This window comes from Neolamprologus brichardi, chromosome 10 (assembly GCF_056152115.1).
Source record: "Neolamprologus brichardi isolate AB-2024 chromosome 10, ASM5615211v1, whole genome shotgun sequence".
Taxonomy (NCBI): domain Eukaryota; kingdom Metazoa; phylum Chordata; class Actinopteri; order Cichliformes; family Cichlidae; genus Neolamprologus; species Neolamprologus brichardi.
In genome coordinates this window covers 3941517-3959613 of record NC_142113.1, presented here as the reverse complement: position 1 = coordinate 3959613, position 18097 = coordinate 3941517, and the positions used below count along the sequence as shown (strand labels likewise).

Genomic DNA, 18097 nt, shown 5'->3' with positions numbered 1-18097 from the left:
TTGCGCCTAAGAAAAACGCGCAGTATCAGATTTATCTATTCAGGAAAGTGGTGCAGGAATCAGGTGAAACGTTGGACAACTATCACACCAGGCTTAGGATTCTAGCCAAAAACTGTGAGTTTGCAGACATGACTGCAGAAATCAAAACACAAATTATCCAAAGCTGTACATCATCACAGCTGCGTAGAAAAGCACTCAGAGAACCTGATTTAACATTGGATGATCTATTAAATCATGGGCGTGCATGTGAGCTGTCTGAATTGCAAGCTACAGGGATGGAAGCTGACAAGACAGCTGCAGTTAATAAAGTACAGCACAAAACAGGACGTGACACCACGGCTAGAAACAAATGGACACCCTCATGTCAGCCGAATAACCGCTGTGGAAACTGTGGAGGCAGATATCCTCATGAGCAAGGCTGCCCAGCCAAAGACAAAATCTGTCATTCTTGTGGCAAATACAATCATTTTGCAAAGCAATGTCGCTCACAGAGAAAAGAGACACATTGTGGAAAGAAGTAGAAGAAAAACCTGCCACCGCAAACTGTTCATCAACTAACAGATAGCGCTGCACACGTGGAGACAGGGCACACATCCAGCAGTGATGACGCTTATGTATATGTGGTGAACACAGCTCAACATCCTAAACTCCCACATACTGAAATCAGAGTAATGGGCACCCAGATACCGGTGCTAATCGATTCTGGGGCCACTGCTAACTGCTTAACTGAAGCTACCTACAACAAACTGACACCACGTCCTACGTTGACTTCTACAGACATCAAGATTTACCCATACCACTCATCTACGTCTCTCCCTGTGTGTGGTGCATTCAGGTGCAGTGTGGAAAAACAAGACAAAACAGTTAGGTGTTCCTTCTTTGTCATTAAAGGAGGAGGTTTCAATATTTTTGAGTTTTGAAACCTCAAAAGCCTTGGGACTCCTCCATATTGTCACTGCGGTCTCTTCTCAGTCTCAACGTTCTGTTGCAGACAAGCTAGTAGAACAACACCCAGAACTTTTCCAGGGAATTGGAAAACTCAAAGTTTTTCAAGTGAAACTGCACATAAACACAGATGTAAAATCAACCTGTCAACCACACAGACGTGTTCCTTTTCATTTACGTCAAAAAGTGGAGGACGAACTTCAGAAACTAGAAGCTGATGACATGATTGAAAAGGTTACGGGACCATCACCTTGGGTTTCACCCATTGTAACACTGCCAAAACCAAAGAATCCGGACGACGTACGGATTAGGGCTGGGACAACGCGTCGACGTAATCGATTACGTCGACACGTAAAATACGTCGACGTAAAAAAATCTGCGTCGATGCGTCGTCACTTTCAAAAAAAGACATGGCGGCAGCGAGTAGCGGCAACATGAGTGAGGCAGTTGCAGTCGACTTAAACCACTCCACCCGAACACGCAGTTTTACAGTATGGGGATATTTTAACCGAAAAGGAAGTGATTCAGTCGTTTGCCGGCTTTGTGAGGTGGAAATGGCCTATCATGAAAGCACGACGGCATCCAGGAGCAGCTTCTGCAAAGGACAAACCACCGTAAGTTTTCAACTTTTTTACTAACGCTAGTTTTTACCCGTTAATTCATGCAAAATGAGTCGGAATGCGCGCAGGCTGATTATCAGAATCGGCGGAAGACGAAAATGTGAGACAGCGAATTGGCCGCAGGAAAAATGTTAAGGATAACGCACCACCTGCTAAACGTAGCCGTCGTGGACACTATTACAACATTGTTAAAGTGCTTGCAAAATCAAAATGACAACAAACTCTTGATTTGTCAAATTTAATGTGTTTCATCCTATTTAAACGCTGTTTTTATACATAATGCTTCTCCAGCTTGATCTTATAGGACAAAGTTATGCCATCTAATGACTAGAAAGCAGTGCACCAGTAAAGGTGCCATCAGCTATGGCTGTTTAAACGTTATTTTTTGCAGCCATCACGATTACTGCATATCATATGTTCAACATTGGGGATTATCATTAACCTTTTACTGTTATGCTATGAAAGCACATGGCATAACAGTGTGTGTGTGCGTGAGTGTATATATATATATATATATATATATATATATATATATATATTAGGGGTGCAACGATACACAAAATTCACGGTTCGGTTCGGTTCGATACTTTGGTGTCACGGTTCGATATTTTTTCGATACACAAAAAAATGTTCATGCCTTTTTATTAATTTGTCATTTATTAAATTTTCACGACACATTCTGCACCACCTCTCTGTGCGTTCATCATTTGTTTGAAGCCAGCTCACCTCCTGCAACCACTTTTCCGAGAATACGCGCTTCTTTTGTGGTTCGGACTCCTGACATTTCTTTGGAGGTGGAGGAACACCAAAGTAATTGCTTAAAGGAGCTTCTTCGACATCTTTAAGAGTTCTAAACAAATGTCTGTCCTCCTCCTGAAAATCTTATGTATGCAAACACGAGTTGCAACTTCTTATCTTGTGCGCGTTTTTTATTTGTTTGTTTAAAGACACCATTGTTGCTATTTATTTGAAATGTTTTGCTAACTTTTCCTTTTATATATGTTTGCACATTTCATTTCTTGTTAAATGCTATCTCTATTGTATTGATTGTACGACCTCTACAACTTTATTTTGCAATTTGTTTTTTATTAAAAGGTCTTCAAATGAATAAATTTGTGTTTTTCATTTATATACATAAATTAGTAAATGTGAAATTGCTATACAAGTCAAATAATGGGGAAAAAAATCGTTAATCGAATCGAATCGAAATCGAATCGGATTAAAAAATGAATCGTTAGATTAATCGATGCATCGAAAAATTAATCGCTAGATTCATCGATTAGGAAAATAATCGTTTTGCCCAGCCCTAGTACGGATATGTGTGGACATGAGACAAGCAAATACTGCAATCGAACGAGAACGACACGTCACGCCCACGATTGATGATGTAATCCATGAGCTGAATGGATCTACGGTGTTCTCAAAACTTGATCTCAGGGCAGGATACCACCAATTTGAATTACACCCTGACAGCCGCTACATTACGACGTTCACTACTCATCTGGGATTTCGGCGCTATAAAAGACTGAGCTTTGGAGTCTCTTCTGCAGCTGAAGTGTTCCAAAATGCTATTTATCAGACGCTGCAAGGACTGAACGGAGTCAAAAATCTCAGTGATGACATTATAGTCTTTGGCAGGGACCAGGCTGATCATGACAGCAATCTTACAGCTCTCTTTAAGCGACTATCAGAGTCAGGTCTTACTCTGAATCGAGAGAAGTGTGAATTCAATAAAACAAAACTTGAGTTTTTTGGTTTCATCTTCTCTGCAGGTGGCGTTTCAGCAGATCCTAAAAAGGTTGCAGCAGTTCAACACGCTCCCAACCCAAAAACACCTGCTGACATCAAAAGTCTCCTTGGCATGGCCAATTACTGCTCAAGGTTCATCAGAGACTTCTCATCGATCTCTGAGCCGCTGCGCTCCACCCCTTGGACATGGGGTCAAGACCAAGAAACTGCGTTGCAGGCACTCAAGGTCAGTCTCACAAGCGACACGACGATGTCCTACTTCTATCCCAGCAGACACACTGAACTGATTGTTGATGCTAGTCCAGTAGGACTGGGCACCATCCTCTGTCAAAAAGATGAAAAGAGGATGAAGCACATTATTGCATATGCAAGCAGAGCACTGAGTGATGTGGAAACGAGATACTCGCAGACTGAGAAAGAAGCACTCGCCACTGTGTGGAGGTGCGAACATTTCCATTTGTATGTTTATGGACATCCATTCACACTGGTGACCGATCACAAGGCACTCAAAATCATCTGGAATAACCCAAGATCAAAACCACCTGCCAGAATAGAAAGATGGGGACTGAGACTTCAGCCATATAACTTCAGAGTGGAATACAGAAAAGGTGCTGATAATCCAGCTGACTTTATGTCACGTCATCCAGTGCCAACACAGGAGAATGAAAGTGCTCGTGCATGTAAGGTTGCAGAAGAGTATGTCAATTTCTTCTCTTATCACTCCACCCCAAAAGCCATGACACTTCACGAGATAAAAACAGAGACTCTGAAAGACCAGGTTCTGCAGGAAGTCATCGGTCACATCAGGAACAACACGTGGCATCTAACAGATAAATCCCAGCATGCTGACATTTTGAAATCATTCAAACATGTTCAAAGTGAACTAACAGTAGCTGACTCATCTGACTTCATACTCAGAGGCACGAGGATAGTTATTCCAACTGTCCTACAAGAAAGAGCAATACAACTGGCACACGAAGGGCACCAGGGTATCGTCAAGACCAAAGCGCTGCTACGTACCAAAGTATGGTTCCCAGAGATCGATCGGAAAGCAGAATCTGCAGTTCAAAACTGTCTGCCATGCCAAGCTAGCACACCTGTCACACACACTGACCCTGTGCAGATGTCACCATTACCCGAAACGCCCTGGCACAGTGTCAGTGCAGACTTTTATGGACCACTCCCTACGGGGGAATACCTGCTCGTTATCACAGACGAGTATTCTCGCTATCCAGTCGTTGAAAGTGTACGCTCAACATCAGCATCTTCTGTTATCCCACTCATTGACAAAGTGTTCTCCATGTTTGGAATCCCAAGGACAGTAAAAACTGACAATGGTCCTCCTTTGAACAGTGAGGCTTTCTCACAGTTTGCAGACTACCTAGGATTTCATCATCGCAAAAATCACACCTTGTTGGCCTCAGGCGAATGCCATTGCTGAGAGATTTACGAGAACCCTATGCAAAGCACTGAGAGTTGCCGAGATGCAGGGCACACCATGGAGACAGCAACTAAACATCTTTCTTCGTGAGTACAGATCTACACCTCATTGCACAACAGCGAGCTCACCAGCTGAAATACGCCAGCTATACACCAAGCTCCCTTTCGTTAACACCACTCCACGGAAGTGTTCAGATGCTGAAGTGAGAACAAGGGATGATAGTGCAAAGATCAAGATGAAGGTGATCGCAGATGCAACTCGTCGCGCCAGACCACACTCACCAAGTCTGGGTGACACAGTGCTGCATCGCCAACCCAAGCACAACAAATTATCCACACCATACAATGCAAAACCCTATAAAGTGACTAAAGTTAAGGGTTCTGAAATTACAGCTACAAGGGATGGACACTCAATTGTCAGCAATGCCTCATTCTTCAAGAAAATCAGACATGGACTTGAAGATGCCCCACCTGGACGGCATGTCGACCCTGCCTTAACAACACACAACACGACAAGCCCAGATAGCCAGTCAGATCAAACAGACGCGTACCTATGCATCTGTCTGATTACATCAGATCTAAGACTTGAATATCTCAGTGACCCGTTAAAGGTTACGCTGCGTGTAACATGTTTGTTGTTCCTGAATCTAACACTGTAACCAGTATTCTAGTGTTGAATGTTGATAGTGATTAGTCAGAGATCTGCGCAAATGCAGTGCTGTTTAAGTGATGTTTAGGTGTGGAGAAACTCAAGTAATAAGAACGTTCAGTAATTTTATTAGGTGTTGTTATCATAGGTTCAGATTAATAATTCACCTCACTGAGTACCTAAGTTTGTTAAAGAAAAAAAAAAGGAGGTGATTGTGATGTTTACAGAACTTTTATTTTGAAAGGTCGAATGTAAGGCAGAAGGAGGATATAGAAAAAGGAGACAACAGAAAACGGTAGATGAACAAGTTAGCGCTGCAGACTGTGTTGCCGCTGCAAGCCTGAGAATTAAAGAATGGAACTGAGAAATACTGAAGGTGTCATCATTAATGTTTGAGGCATGCAAACATTACAGTACCGCTGAAAGCAGCCGTCATCCAGGCGCAGCTCCTGGAGCAAATGGTGAAAACTCCAAAAAAACTTTAAAAAAAAACAAAAAAACAAAAAAAAAACACATCCCCATTTTAAAATGTCATGTGACAATCTGATTGGCTTACGGAATGATGATGTCACAAGATGTGACATCATTAATACCTTTGATCCTTTGAAGTTCTGAAGTCTATAAATAGGGATCAGAAGCAGCAATTTTAAAACAGTTTGTTCGCAGACTTCAAACGTTCGACACGAGATACATTTGCAAATATTTCTAAGCCTTTTCAGAGTCACTGTGCACAGGCTCCAACATGGGACGAAAACGCCGACAAAGAAAAATAAATAATGCTGCCTCTCCTTCGTGGTCTGGCCAGCCAATCTCTTCAGGAGAAATAACCATGGATGTTGTCTTATCAATCCAAAGGGCATTACAGGAAAGTCAGAAGGAAAACTCTGACCTCCATGACAAAGTTAAACAAATTGAAGAAGAGAAGCTTCAACTAGAGGAGAAGTGCAGACAATTGGAAGCACGAAATAAAGACCTGGAAGGAAAACAGCAACGGCAGCCTGATATAAAAATTATCAATGAGGGAATGAAGTTTGGTCAAGGACGAAAGAATTTTTTTTCCCGTATTTTTTCATCGGGAACACAGAGTGCCGAATTAAAAGAAACATCTGCCCAGCTTCAAGGAAAGAAAGCTACTATTGAGGAGATACAGATACTTCAAGGAAAGCTCGATGAAGCTGAGAAAACAATTGAAAAAATCCGCCAACAGAAGACTGAACAGGAAATACAAATGGAGCACAAACTGAAAGAGCTTCTTGAAGAAAAAAAGCAACAGGAAGAAGAAAAACGTATTATCCAGGACTTTGAGAGAAGGAATCTAGAACTGCGAGAATTTTGTAATGAAATGAAGGAAAAAACATCTGAACTGGAAAGAAAAAAGACAATACGATTGCAGCGCAAACTCAAAGACATGAGGGAAATGTGCGTTGATCTGGCAGTCAGGTTTGGTGAAACAGAGTGCAAAAATATAGAGCTTCTTGAAGAAAAAGAGAAACAGGAAGAAGAAAAACGTATTCTCCAGGATTTTGAGAGAAGGAATCTAGAACTGCGAGAATTTTGTAATGAAATGAAGGACAAAACACCTGAACTGGAAAGAGAAACAGAAATACCAATGGAGGACAAACTCAAAGCCATGAGGGAAATGTACGTAGAGCTGAAAGTCAGGTTTGATGAAACAGAGTGCAAAAATAAAGAGCTTCTTGAAGAAAAAGAGAAACAGGAAGAAGAAAAACGTATTCTCCAGGACTTTGAGAGAAGGAATCTAGAACTGCGAGAATTTTGTAATGAAATGAGGGAAAAAACACCTGACCTGGAAAGAGAAAAAGAAATACTGGAAAGACAATGTTCAGAGATGCAGTGTACGATCGATGGAATGAGGAAAGAACACTCAGAGCTCATGAATGAGATGTTGTTGAGGGTCAGTGACTTGAAGAGCCAAATAACTGAAATGCAGGCACAAAAGCAACAACAAGAGAAAAAATATGAATACCTGCTGCTTATGCATCAAGTATTCAAGAGAAAAATCGACCTGATAGAAGAGATGTACAAGAAAAAAGAAGAGAGAAATACAGACATGTGCAAGGCAAATCCAATGGAGGAGGCAACATACAAAGACCCGAAAGAAAAGCCTAGAAAAGAACAAGCAGGATTAAAAGAAATGGAGCAAAGATGCAAGCAACTCGAGGAGCAAAATGCAGAAACAAACGATCAGTTGAGAACCCTTATCCTGGAGAAAAAAGCGCTCATGGAAAAATACCTGGAAATGAAGAAAAGAGGCGTCTGCTGGTTATTCAGATGATTTAGCCTCGTCCTCCTCCACCTGTGATCCATCTTAATTTTCACCTCTCCTGTCCCCCCTCTCCCTTTCTCTCCTAACACATATTCCCTACCTTCTTAATCTTTTTTCTTTTTTTCACCCTCACCCCCCCCCCCCCCCCCCCCCCCCAACCAGTCCCAGCAGTTGACTGCCCCCTCCTGAGCCTGGTTCTGCTGGAGGCTTCTGCCCGTTAAAAGGCAGTTTTTCCTCCCCACTGTCGCCTAGTGCTTGCTCAGAGGGGATTGTTGGGGTTTTGTCTCCCCCTCCCTCCCCCCCCCCCTACCCCCTACCCCCCCCAACCAGTCCCAGCAGTTGACTGCCCCCTCCTGAGCTTGGTTCTGCTGGAGGCTTCTGCCCGTTAAAAGGCAGTTTTTCCTCCCCACTGTCGCCTAGTGCTTGCTCAGAGGGGATTGTTGGGGTTTTCTCTCCTCCTCCCTTCCCCCCTCCCCCCCTTACCCCTTCTCCCCCCCCCCCCCCTTCATTTATTTATTTGATTGTTTAAGTTTCCTTTTATGTTGTTTCTGTAGTTACTTGTTTTACTTTTTTCAACTTATGTAACAAAATAATAAACCAATTGAATTTATCCTTTGAGTATTTTTCATCTAATCTTTACAGAATTAAGCTCTGTCTTTTATTTGCTTGTTAAAACTCCATAAATGGTGAAGTAAAAACCTGGGATATGGTTTAAAACATTGAAAAAGACTAACCAACTAGTCTAAAACTAAGAAACACTTAAATATTATAAACTGTGACTAATCTTCATGTGTGTGTGTAAAAAAAATAAAAAAATAAAGTGTATAAAGTGTGTGGCGAGGGGCTAGTTATTCTGAGAAACCCTGCTGCAATAAATGAGGGACCACTGTATATACTTTCTCTATGAGTCTCCAGGTGAAGGCACAGCCATGAAGTCGTCCACTAGACAGTCCCAGATGGCCGTCGCTACCTGGGGGATGATCTGGCACACCGTGGACACACCGACTCTGTAACTGAACGCGATGGTCCTGGAGGAGTCCCTGGTGGCAAGGAACCTGGACAAAATTGTTCAAAATTAATATTATGTGTACTGCAGTTACAAAATTACAAAAAATTACAAAATATTCAAACTAAAACCAAAATACTTTTGTGATGTCAGATTTAAATTACAAAACATAAATCTTACATAAAGCATTTTGTAATTATAAGGATAATTACATAATATATATTAGATATAATATAAAACAGTCAGTTGTGTTTTGTTTTAACTTTAACATATCATAATTTGATTGGTGGCAACTTTTACCACTATAGTGAGCCAATCACTCATAATTCATAAACATGTCAATCAGGTAGGAATGAAGTAAGACATTAATAGAAATAAAGAGTTGTATGTAGCCCTTTCCTTGTATAAATCATTGTTAATATTTTTGAAAAATTAACCTGTGATAAGACAGCATATCAAGATAGAATATGCTGGATAGAACCATATAACTAAAGATGAACCAAACTGTTCACAGTTTTATCTAACTCTCAGTTTTAAGAAAGGCTGGTGACCCCTGTTATAGAGTCTGACAGCTGCTGGGATTATATACAAATATTCAACTATACCAGAATTAAACCAGGTCTAAATAAAAAAAAGGAGTGAGTATCACTACAAAGATTAACCCACAGTGGTCCTCATACCACAGTTTGATATCAGCAAACACCGAGAGCATACACTGATATGACACCACAGCCATGCTATCAATGCAAACACTGATAACATGGCATAAATCGAATTAAATCGGGACTTGATGAGACCTTTTGAGTAAGGCTGGGCGATATGGCCTAAAATCCATATCGCAATATAATTTGAAGCATGTGCGGTAACAATATATATCACGATATATATTCTTTTCTTCTGTATAACGTATTTTCCACACAAAAAATCCTTTAATTTTCTCAAAAATCGAGAGTGTGCCTTACGTATGAACTCTGGTTGTGCTTACTCACCTCGAACCGATTTCTGCGTGCAGAAATCTGTTAAAAATGTTTTAGTACAACTTTGGTAAGCTGCACTGCTTGATGGATTGTCAGAGCATTACAGCTGCCGTGGTGAGGAGCTTCGCGGAGTAATCTGGGTCCAAAACTCCGTCCATTTCAGGTCTCAAAGTCAAACGAACACTAAGAGTTAAAAACAGTCTAAATTCTTTCATCTTTAATTAAATCATCAGCGTTGCTGCTTTATCGGGTGTAACAATTAAGTTTTACATCCATGAAAACAGAATTTATTCAATTTAACGGAGTTAGAAGTTAACAGGAAGTTAGCTCGCTAGTTTCCACCTAAACATTTCATACTATGTTCTGATTGAGACTTTTGAAACTAATTCAAACGTACAGCTCTGCTACCACTTCCAACATAAATGAAGACAGAAAACTAAACAGCAGTGGCGTTTGCAGGGTTACTGAAGTTGGATTACCTTACGTGTGCATAAGGACCATAAATGGCACCTGTTAAGAGACACGGTTATGAAGCGGATTTCAAACTCCAGGCTGTCAGTCACAAACTTGGGAACAGAGCAGCTGTGAAATCTGCCCTTGTTACTATGCTCAGCGTCTTTTAGTTTACATTTTGACTGCACAATTGTGAGCTCTTTGTTATGCACAAAAACAACATAGTTTTCTTTTATTTATGGAGCATTATTATTTAATAAATGCTCATAATTTATTTTTGAGTAATTTTTTTTCATGTACATCTACGCTGTATGTTAATAAAAGTGCCCGTGTGACATCTGGGACACAGCTTTGACTAAGAACTCTCTTTTTGTTCTTACCTTATGGCTTTAAAAAAATATCGAGATACATATCTTATATCGTCATCCAGCTAAAAAATATCGAGATATGAATTTTGGGTCATATCGCCCGGCCCTACTTAAACATAGTTTCAAAATCCTTAATGCACACCTTTTTCTCCACTGTGTTCAAATGCTCTTAACTGTTTAAGTAGAGGAAAAAGTCTGACATATTTCACGGCCATTAAACGTTAAACACGGCTCTGAAAACGAGGTCATGGTTACTTCCGGAGCAAAAACCTCTGCTTGTGCGCACAGAACCTAAATTGCATCAAATAAGACAATAATAAGACAAATGACTACAAAGTGACACCAGAGGCTGGAGAAGAGCAAGCATAAAGTGACACGTTGTGTGCGCACAAGTTCTCTTGGTACCACTCTTCACATACCAGTGTGACAAAGTCCTGAATGCAGCCTGCATGCTAGTCCATCAAGTTCCATCTGAGCTTTAAATAAAATACACTCAGCTTTTCCTTGGATTTTCAGAGTTGCTCAGTTCATACAGGAACTGCAGCAGTCGGGGTTAACGTGTCGCTGTGATGCTCCTCCATCTCAGCCATTGAGACTGGTCACAATTTATTCTGAGGAAAACAAGACACACAAAAAGATATTTTAAAAAGTTTATATTTATATTCTTTTTTTTTTACCTTGAACATAAACAACAGCAACAAAAAACAAAGGATTATGGCTGTGCGATATGACGATATATATATTGGATGACGATATAAAAATGTGTATTGTTTCATATTATATACCCTATCGTTTGTTTCGTGATGTTGCAAAATAAACTGTTTACGGCAATATTTTTTCATGGTTTTGATGGTCACTGTAGCGGCTATATTAATTTCTTAAACTTCTCTCTCTCTCTTATACTTTAAAAAAAACACACTATGGACGGACAAGCGACTGTTTCGTACTTTTGTTACCAACAATGACGGTAAAAGCATCGTGTGGCTCCGTCGTCCGCTTGTTTATTTTCCACATAAACCTTTCACAAGAAAGCTCAAGATCCTGCTGAGACTTTTCAAAGTAAACTGAAATGATATACATTATTCTCAAACATCAAATTTCAGAATATGCATCAAACAAATGACCTCAAATTAAAACATGAAGTAACTATAAATTGGCGCTTATAGTCACCATGCGGATGAAGGCACAGAGAATACCAGCATGGCCAGCGAGGATGAGGCAGAACCAGGTAGCTCCAAACAGAAGGACCAGTCAAAACAAGTCGAGTTATTGCTAAACGAGGGGCTACCTCTGTAGCATGGACATGGTTTGGTTATGAAAAGTCTGACACGCCCCAGAAAACTGTACTATGCAAATTATAGCACAAAACGGTCCCCACCACCACTCAAACATGACAAACCTCTTTAACCATTTACACAAGAATCACATGAAAGAGTATTGTTTAAACTCTTGTCCTAGTTCAGTTGACTTAGGTTTATTAGTTAATACTGTAGTAGTTCTTTTAATTTAGGAATCTATTTTAGCTTAACTATAATCTGTTAGCTAAGTTGATAGAAGTTTATTAATTAACTGAGCTCCTTAAGGTAGCTGTGTGAACTCCTGAATCAGTTTCATTTTAATTATCAGAGTTGATTGACTGGATGTAAAGAAAAATGTGTATTGAACACCATTCTGTTACCTGTTAGGTTTACCTTAGATCTCAGGTTTAAATATCTACATTCTTTAAATTAGGGATGCAACGATACCAATTTTTTCAAACCGATACAATACCGATACTTGGATCTGAGTACTTGCCGATACAGAGTACAAATCCGATACTTCTACCACGCACACACACACACACACAAATGCAATGAATTGGAAGACAGGTTTTATTTTATTCTCTGCCGATAATAAATAAAATCTTAATAAAAATGACCACAAAAAAATTTCAAGTGAAAAATAAGCACTTCTGTTAAATTATTGCAGAGTCTCCACATTGTAATTTAACAAAATATCACTGAACTATTGGCACTGTCTCGAGCTTTCGGAATAATAAATAAACACTTCTGTTTGGAATAAAATAAATACAAATTAGGTTTGAGAAAAAAATAAACTTTTAAATTGTTGCAGAGTGTCCATATTGTAGACAAACAAACAAATTAACGAAAGTATTTGGCATTAACGAACGAGCTCCCCATCTGCCCGTGGATCATCAGTCCACTGCGCCGTTAAACCAAGGACTGACATCGCTCACACACTGCTTGTCTTTACCTCTTTAGAAAGTTTTGGCACCATTATCTCCCTGATGTGTGGGCGGCTGGGAATTTCATATCGCAGCTCGAGTATGCTGAGAAGACGGTGCAATCCTATGTTTTCCACGGCCGGCATTGGCTGGTCATCCAGAGCGATAAAATGAGTCAGAGTCTCTGTTATTTTAACTGCCCGTGGATTTTCTCTTGACATTTTTCATCGCTTTTCCAAAACCTGAGTTAAAGTTGGCTATTCCGGTCCACACTGCTGACATTTTGTTTAGCCTAGCTACAGCAGCCTCCAGTTTCTCTTTTTTATCTGGAGCCGCCAGTCTCACTCGTCTAACCCTGTGCCTGTTTAGCGCGGGATGTCCCCCTAGTGGCCAATCTAAAAAACTACAACAAAAATGACAATCCACCCTCTGATTAATGAAATAAGTTAGTATCGGTTCATGGTATCGGTTCACTTTTACGAGTATGAGTACACACACATTTTACAGTATCTACCCCGATACCCGATACCAGTATCGGTATCGGTGCATCCCTAATTTAAATTAATTTTTTGTTGTTTACAGAAAAAAATTCAAACCCACAGATTCCATTAAAGTGTATCTGATCATTTCATGCAGAAAGTTTGTTTTAAGAACATGACAAGACAATTACTCACGAGCACCCAACATTCAGCATTTATTGTGCCATCTTAGGCTACGTTCACACTGCAGGTCTTAATGCTCAGTTCAGATTTTTTGATCAAATCCGATTTTTTTGTCTGCTCGTTCACGCTACAAATAAAATGTGACAACAAACGCGCTCTAGTGTAAACTCTCAAAGCGGCCACATGCGCGTGCTCCGTTTAGACCCAGAGCAAACAGTATCATTTGACTGATGGCCCTTAATATAAAGACTTGTTTAAGACTTTACGTTTCCCAATTTTGCTTTAAGTTATAAAGTTATTTACATATGGCCTAATAATGATCCTTATTGATGTTTTAGAGAGGAGCGGTGTAGGGCTGGGCGATATGGCCTAAAATCCATATCGCGATATAATTTGAAGCACGTGCGGTAACAATATATATCGCGATATATTCTTTTCTTCTGTATAATGTATTTTCCACACTATAAAGGCACACTTAAAATCCTTTAATTTTCTCAAAAATCGAGAGTGTGCCTTATGTATGAATTTTGGTTGTGCTTACTGACCTCGAACCGATTTTGGCGAGCAAAAATCTGTTAAAAAATGTTTTAGCACAACTTTGGTAAGCTGCACTGCTTGATGGATTGTCAGAGCATTATGGCTGCCATAGTGAGGAGCTTCGCGGAGTAATCTAGGTCCAAAACTCCGTCCGTTTCAGGTCCCAAAGTCAAACAAACACTGAGAGTTAAAAACGGTCTAAATTCTTTCATCTATAATAAAATGATCAACGTTGCCGCTTTACCAGGTGTAACAATTAAGTTTAACATCCAGGCATCCATGAAAACAAAAGTTATTAAATTTAACGGAGTTAGAAGTTAGCAGGAAGTTAGCTCGCTAGTTTCCACCTAAACATGACATACCATGTTCTGACAGAGAGATTTTTGAAACTAATTCAAACGTACAGCTCTGCTACCACTTCCAACATAAATGAAGACAGAAAACTAAACAGCAGTGGCCTTTGCAGGGTTACTGAAGTTGGATTACCTGGTATATAATGTTGTGCTACGTGATTGCTAGCGACACAGCTATGTTAGCATAACATTAGCACAGTGAAACTGGAGGATGAACGCCAACTTTTTTTCCACTCATTAAACGTTAACGTGAGGGATTCTGGTGGTCAGGGACAAATGCAATTGCATAGCAGGATGCTATACACGGGCCAAACTTCAGTCAGGAGAACAACTGAGATTATTCATCCACAATACGAGGTTAGTTATTAATATACTGCAACAACATGGGAATAGAACAGCTGCGAGAGAATTCAACATTAATGAATCAATGTTACGGAAGTGGAGGAAGCGCAGTTTTTGGCTTTCCCCATATTTCAAAAGTGCTTCATCTCTTTGCTATGACTGTCGCCCACCATAATTTGCAGATTATAATGGTTGTAGCCACTGCGATGCTTTAGACCAAAACAGGCGCAGCTTGAAGACATCATCAACATGCGCTATCGCGATAGAGCGATATAGTCAAAATCTCTATCGTTGGCCAAATTTATATCGTTTCTATCGTATATCGTTTCTATCACCCACCCCTAGAGCGGTGCTTCAAAGGTTAGTTGGAAACTTCTAGCATAATCTGCAGATTATACCGTACAAATAAAATGTTCACGTTTCTCCGTTGTCTTCCCAACAGTTTCACTAACATCTACACTGGATGGCCAGGAAGCATTCACAGTGGCTTCTCCAGCGCTGATAATTGGCGTCTGTCTTGTGTCAGTGACGTAAAAGACGGATTTAATGCGACATGACCGTTCAAACAGCAGTGGCTTTCTAAAACGTCAGATAAGTATCGGATTCAGAACCACATACAAAAGTCGGATTTGACAATATCAAGTACAAGTAACGCGTTACTGCCCATCTCTGGTGCCCACACTTAGTGAAATTCTCACACCAGCCCTTTTAGCACCAACTACCATGCTCAGTTTGAACTTAGGCAGCCTAAATACATGGAGTTGCTGTCATTTGATTGGCCTTAATTAGTTGAGCACGAGTACCTAAGGAAGTTGCTGGAGCCAAATGAAGGTTGTATTAGATCTGAAACCTTAATTTAAGGGTCTGTGAAGGTTCTCAGTCATCCAGGTCATCGTAGTCAAAGGAGCTTGCAAAGAAAAGCGTCTGGACTTCTTTAAGTTATTTGAAGACGTTTCACCTCTCATCCGAGAGGCTTCTTCAGTTCTAAATGAAAGCCAATTAATTTAAGGGGTTAATTGTACTTTAATGGCAAGAGTTTAAAGACTTTCAAGATTTTCTAAAACACTTGAATGTCTAAATTTGACAAATGCAAATGAAGTTAACTATAAATAATATTTGAATTTTGGTGTACAGGGCGAGCCACTTTTGTAATCCAGTTGGCAAAGAATGGAGGCCCGGCTCCACAGGTGAACAAAGCAGACTTTATACTCCATGATTTGAGTTATAATCTAGTTTAGAAAGAAATGTTTATTACACTCAACCCACCACTCAAAAAACAGAAAACAAACATTAATATTTCTGAGGATTGTTTTGTGTCTGTGCTTATTATTTGGCTACTAAAGGAATAAGCACACTGATATGTACTGTGGGCTCAGTGAGAGTCCAAGAACAACTTTCTGCCCCGACGATGCTGAAAACAAGCAGGTGTGGAATGTAAATGGTAAATGGACTGGTTCTTATATAGCGCTTTTCTACTCTTTCTGAGCACTCAAAGCGCTGTACACAACTTTTACATTCACCCATTCACACCCATTCGCACAAGCACATTTTTCTAAGTGCTTTCTACGGTAACATTCACACACACATTCATACTCCGATGGATGCATCGGAGAGCAATTTGGGGTTAGTATCTTGCCCAAGGATATTTGGCATGCAGACTAGGGGAAGCCAGGGATCGAACCACCAACCTTCCGATCAGTAGATGACCTGCTCTACCACCTGAGCTACAGCCACCTTACGAATGTGGAATGGGATGATGCAGTTACATGGAAACACAGTTTAAACTGTAACAACCTAGAGAATCTGACAGCACTTCACCTTTGAACGTCATCGTGTGACAACATATTCATCAGAGCCTCAAAAAGGAAACCTACAAACTTCAATTTTGAACAAGATTTAACAACAAAATAACTGAAACTACACTGAACATTTTGGTGAGTACTTGCATAGGTAGTTTTAAGGTCATTTTGGTTGATACAGTGAAACATCATAATAAAACACTAGACTCTTTCAAATCTCGCAATTAGTTTTTCTTCAAAATTTGTCCCTGAATCTTGTGTTTTACTGGGTCCTTGAACTTGAACACAAAGAAAAAAAGCTCTGTTTAAGTTATTGAGATGTTGTGTGATGGAGCAGTAAAGTCAGGGATTCACATCATGTAAAAACTAGGGGTGCAACGATACACAAAATTCACGGTTCGATATTTTTTCGATACAAAAAAAATGTTCATGCCTTTTTAATTTGTCATTTATTAAAATTTTAAATATATATTTTAACTCAAAAGTACAATTTTTAAATTTAATGTTGCTGAAACAACAAAGTAATAAAAAAATAAATCTATCTGATTGAGGAATCACTCATCTTTGGAAAAGAGAGTTTATTACAGAGAAATGTCTCTTTCCAAAATAAAAGCTATACTATACGCTAGGGCTGGGCGATATGGCCTACAATCCATATCGCGATATAATTTGAAGCATGTGCGGTAACGATATATATCACATTATATATTCTTTTCTTCTGTATAACGTATTTTCCACACAAAAAATCATTTAATTTTCTCAAAAATCAAGAGTGTGCCTTATGTATGAATTCTGGTTGTGCTTACTGACCTCGAACCGATTTTGGCTGCAGAAATCTGTTAAAAAATATTTTGGTACAACTTTGGTAAGCTGCACTGCTTGATGGATTGTCAGAGCATTACGCAGTGTTGCCAACTCCTCAGTAAGGAAAATCGCTATTGGCTGTCCTAAAAGTCGCTAGAAGTCGCTAAATGACGTCATCACCTAATTTGCATAATTGGTCATGCTAATGTAATTGTAATCTATGTTGTTGGAGAGAGAAATAACATCGTGGAAAAGACATAAAGTGAGTAAAAAACGTCCTAAATGCATTTAGAATTTATTTAGAACTACAAATTAAATTTATTTTAGCAATTATTGTTTTTTTTAATGTCACAATTCCAACCCTGCTCATTTACCCGGGCTTGGACCGGCAAAAGTGACCCGAAATAGGCACTCTGGTGGAGTTACTTTGTGTGTGTGTGTGTGTGTTTATAAGTAGTTTTAAACCTTGTGATCCACAAAACAGCATAACAGTAAAAGAGTAAAAGAAGAACTGACTGCGTTACAGCACTCCCTGCTTGTTGAGAGTAAAAGCGATATGCGCTTTCACGTGTTTTTTTAGCGACTTTTTTAAGAAAAAAAGTCGCTAGGGGGTCTGAAAACTCGCTAAATATAGCGACAAAGTCGCCAAGTTGGCAACACTGGCATTACGGCTGCCGTAGTAAGGAGCTTCGCGGAGTAATCTGGGTCCAAAACTCCGTCCATTTCAGGTCCCAAAGTCAAACGAACACTAAGAGTTAAAAACTGTCAAAATTCTTTCATCTTTAATTAAATCATCAGCGTTGCTGCTTTATCGGGTGTAACAATTACGTTTTACATCCAAGAAAACAGAATTTATTAAATTTAACGGAGTTAGAAGTTAAC

The 18097-nt window shown here is 39.7% G+C and overlaps 1 protein-coding gene across 1 annotated transcript; it reads left to right on the top strand.

Annotated features, from left to right (window-relative positions):
- The first annotated feature begins 6145 nt into the window (after positions 1 to 6145).
- On the top strand, positions 6146 to 7699 carry LOC148100786 (uncharacterized). Its single transcript, XM_087846773.1, has one exon. It carries the CDS (start codon positions 6146 to 6148, stop codon positions 7697 to 7699), a length of 1554 nt encoding a protein of 517 aa, XP_087702899.1.
- Positions 7700 to 18097: the final 10398 nt, after the last annotated feature.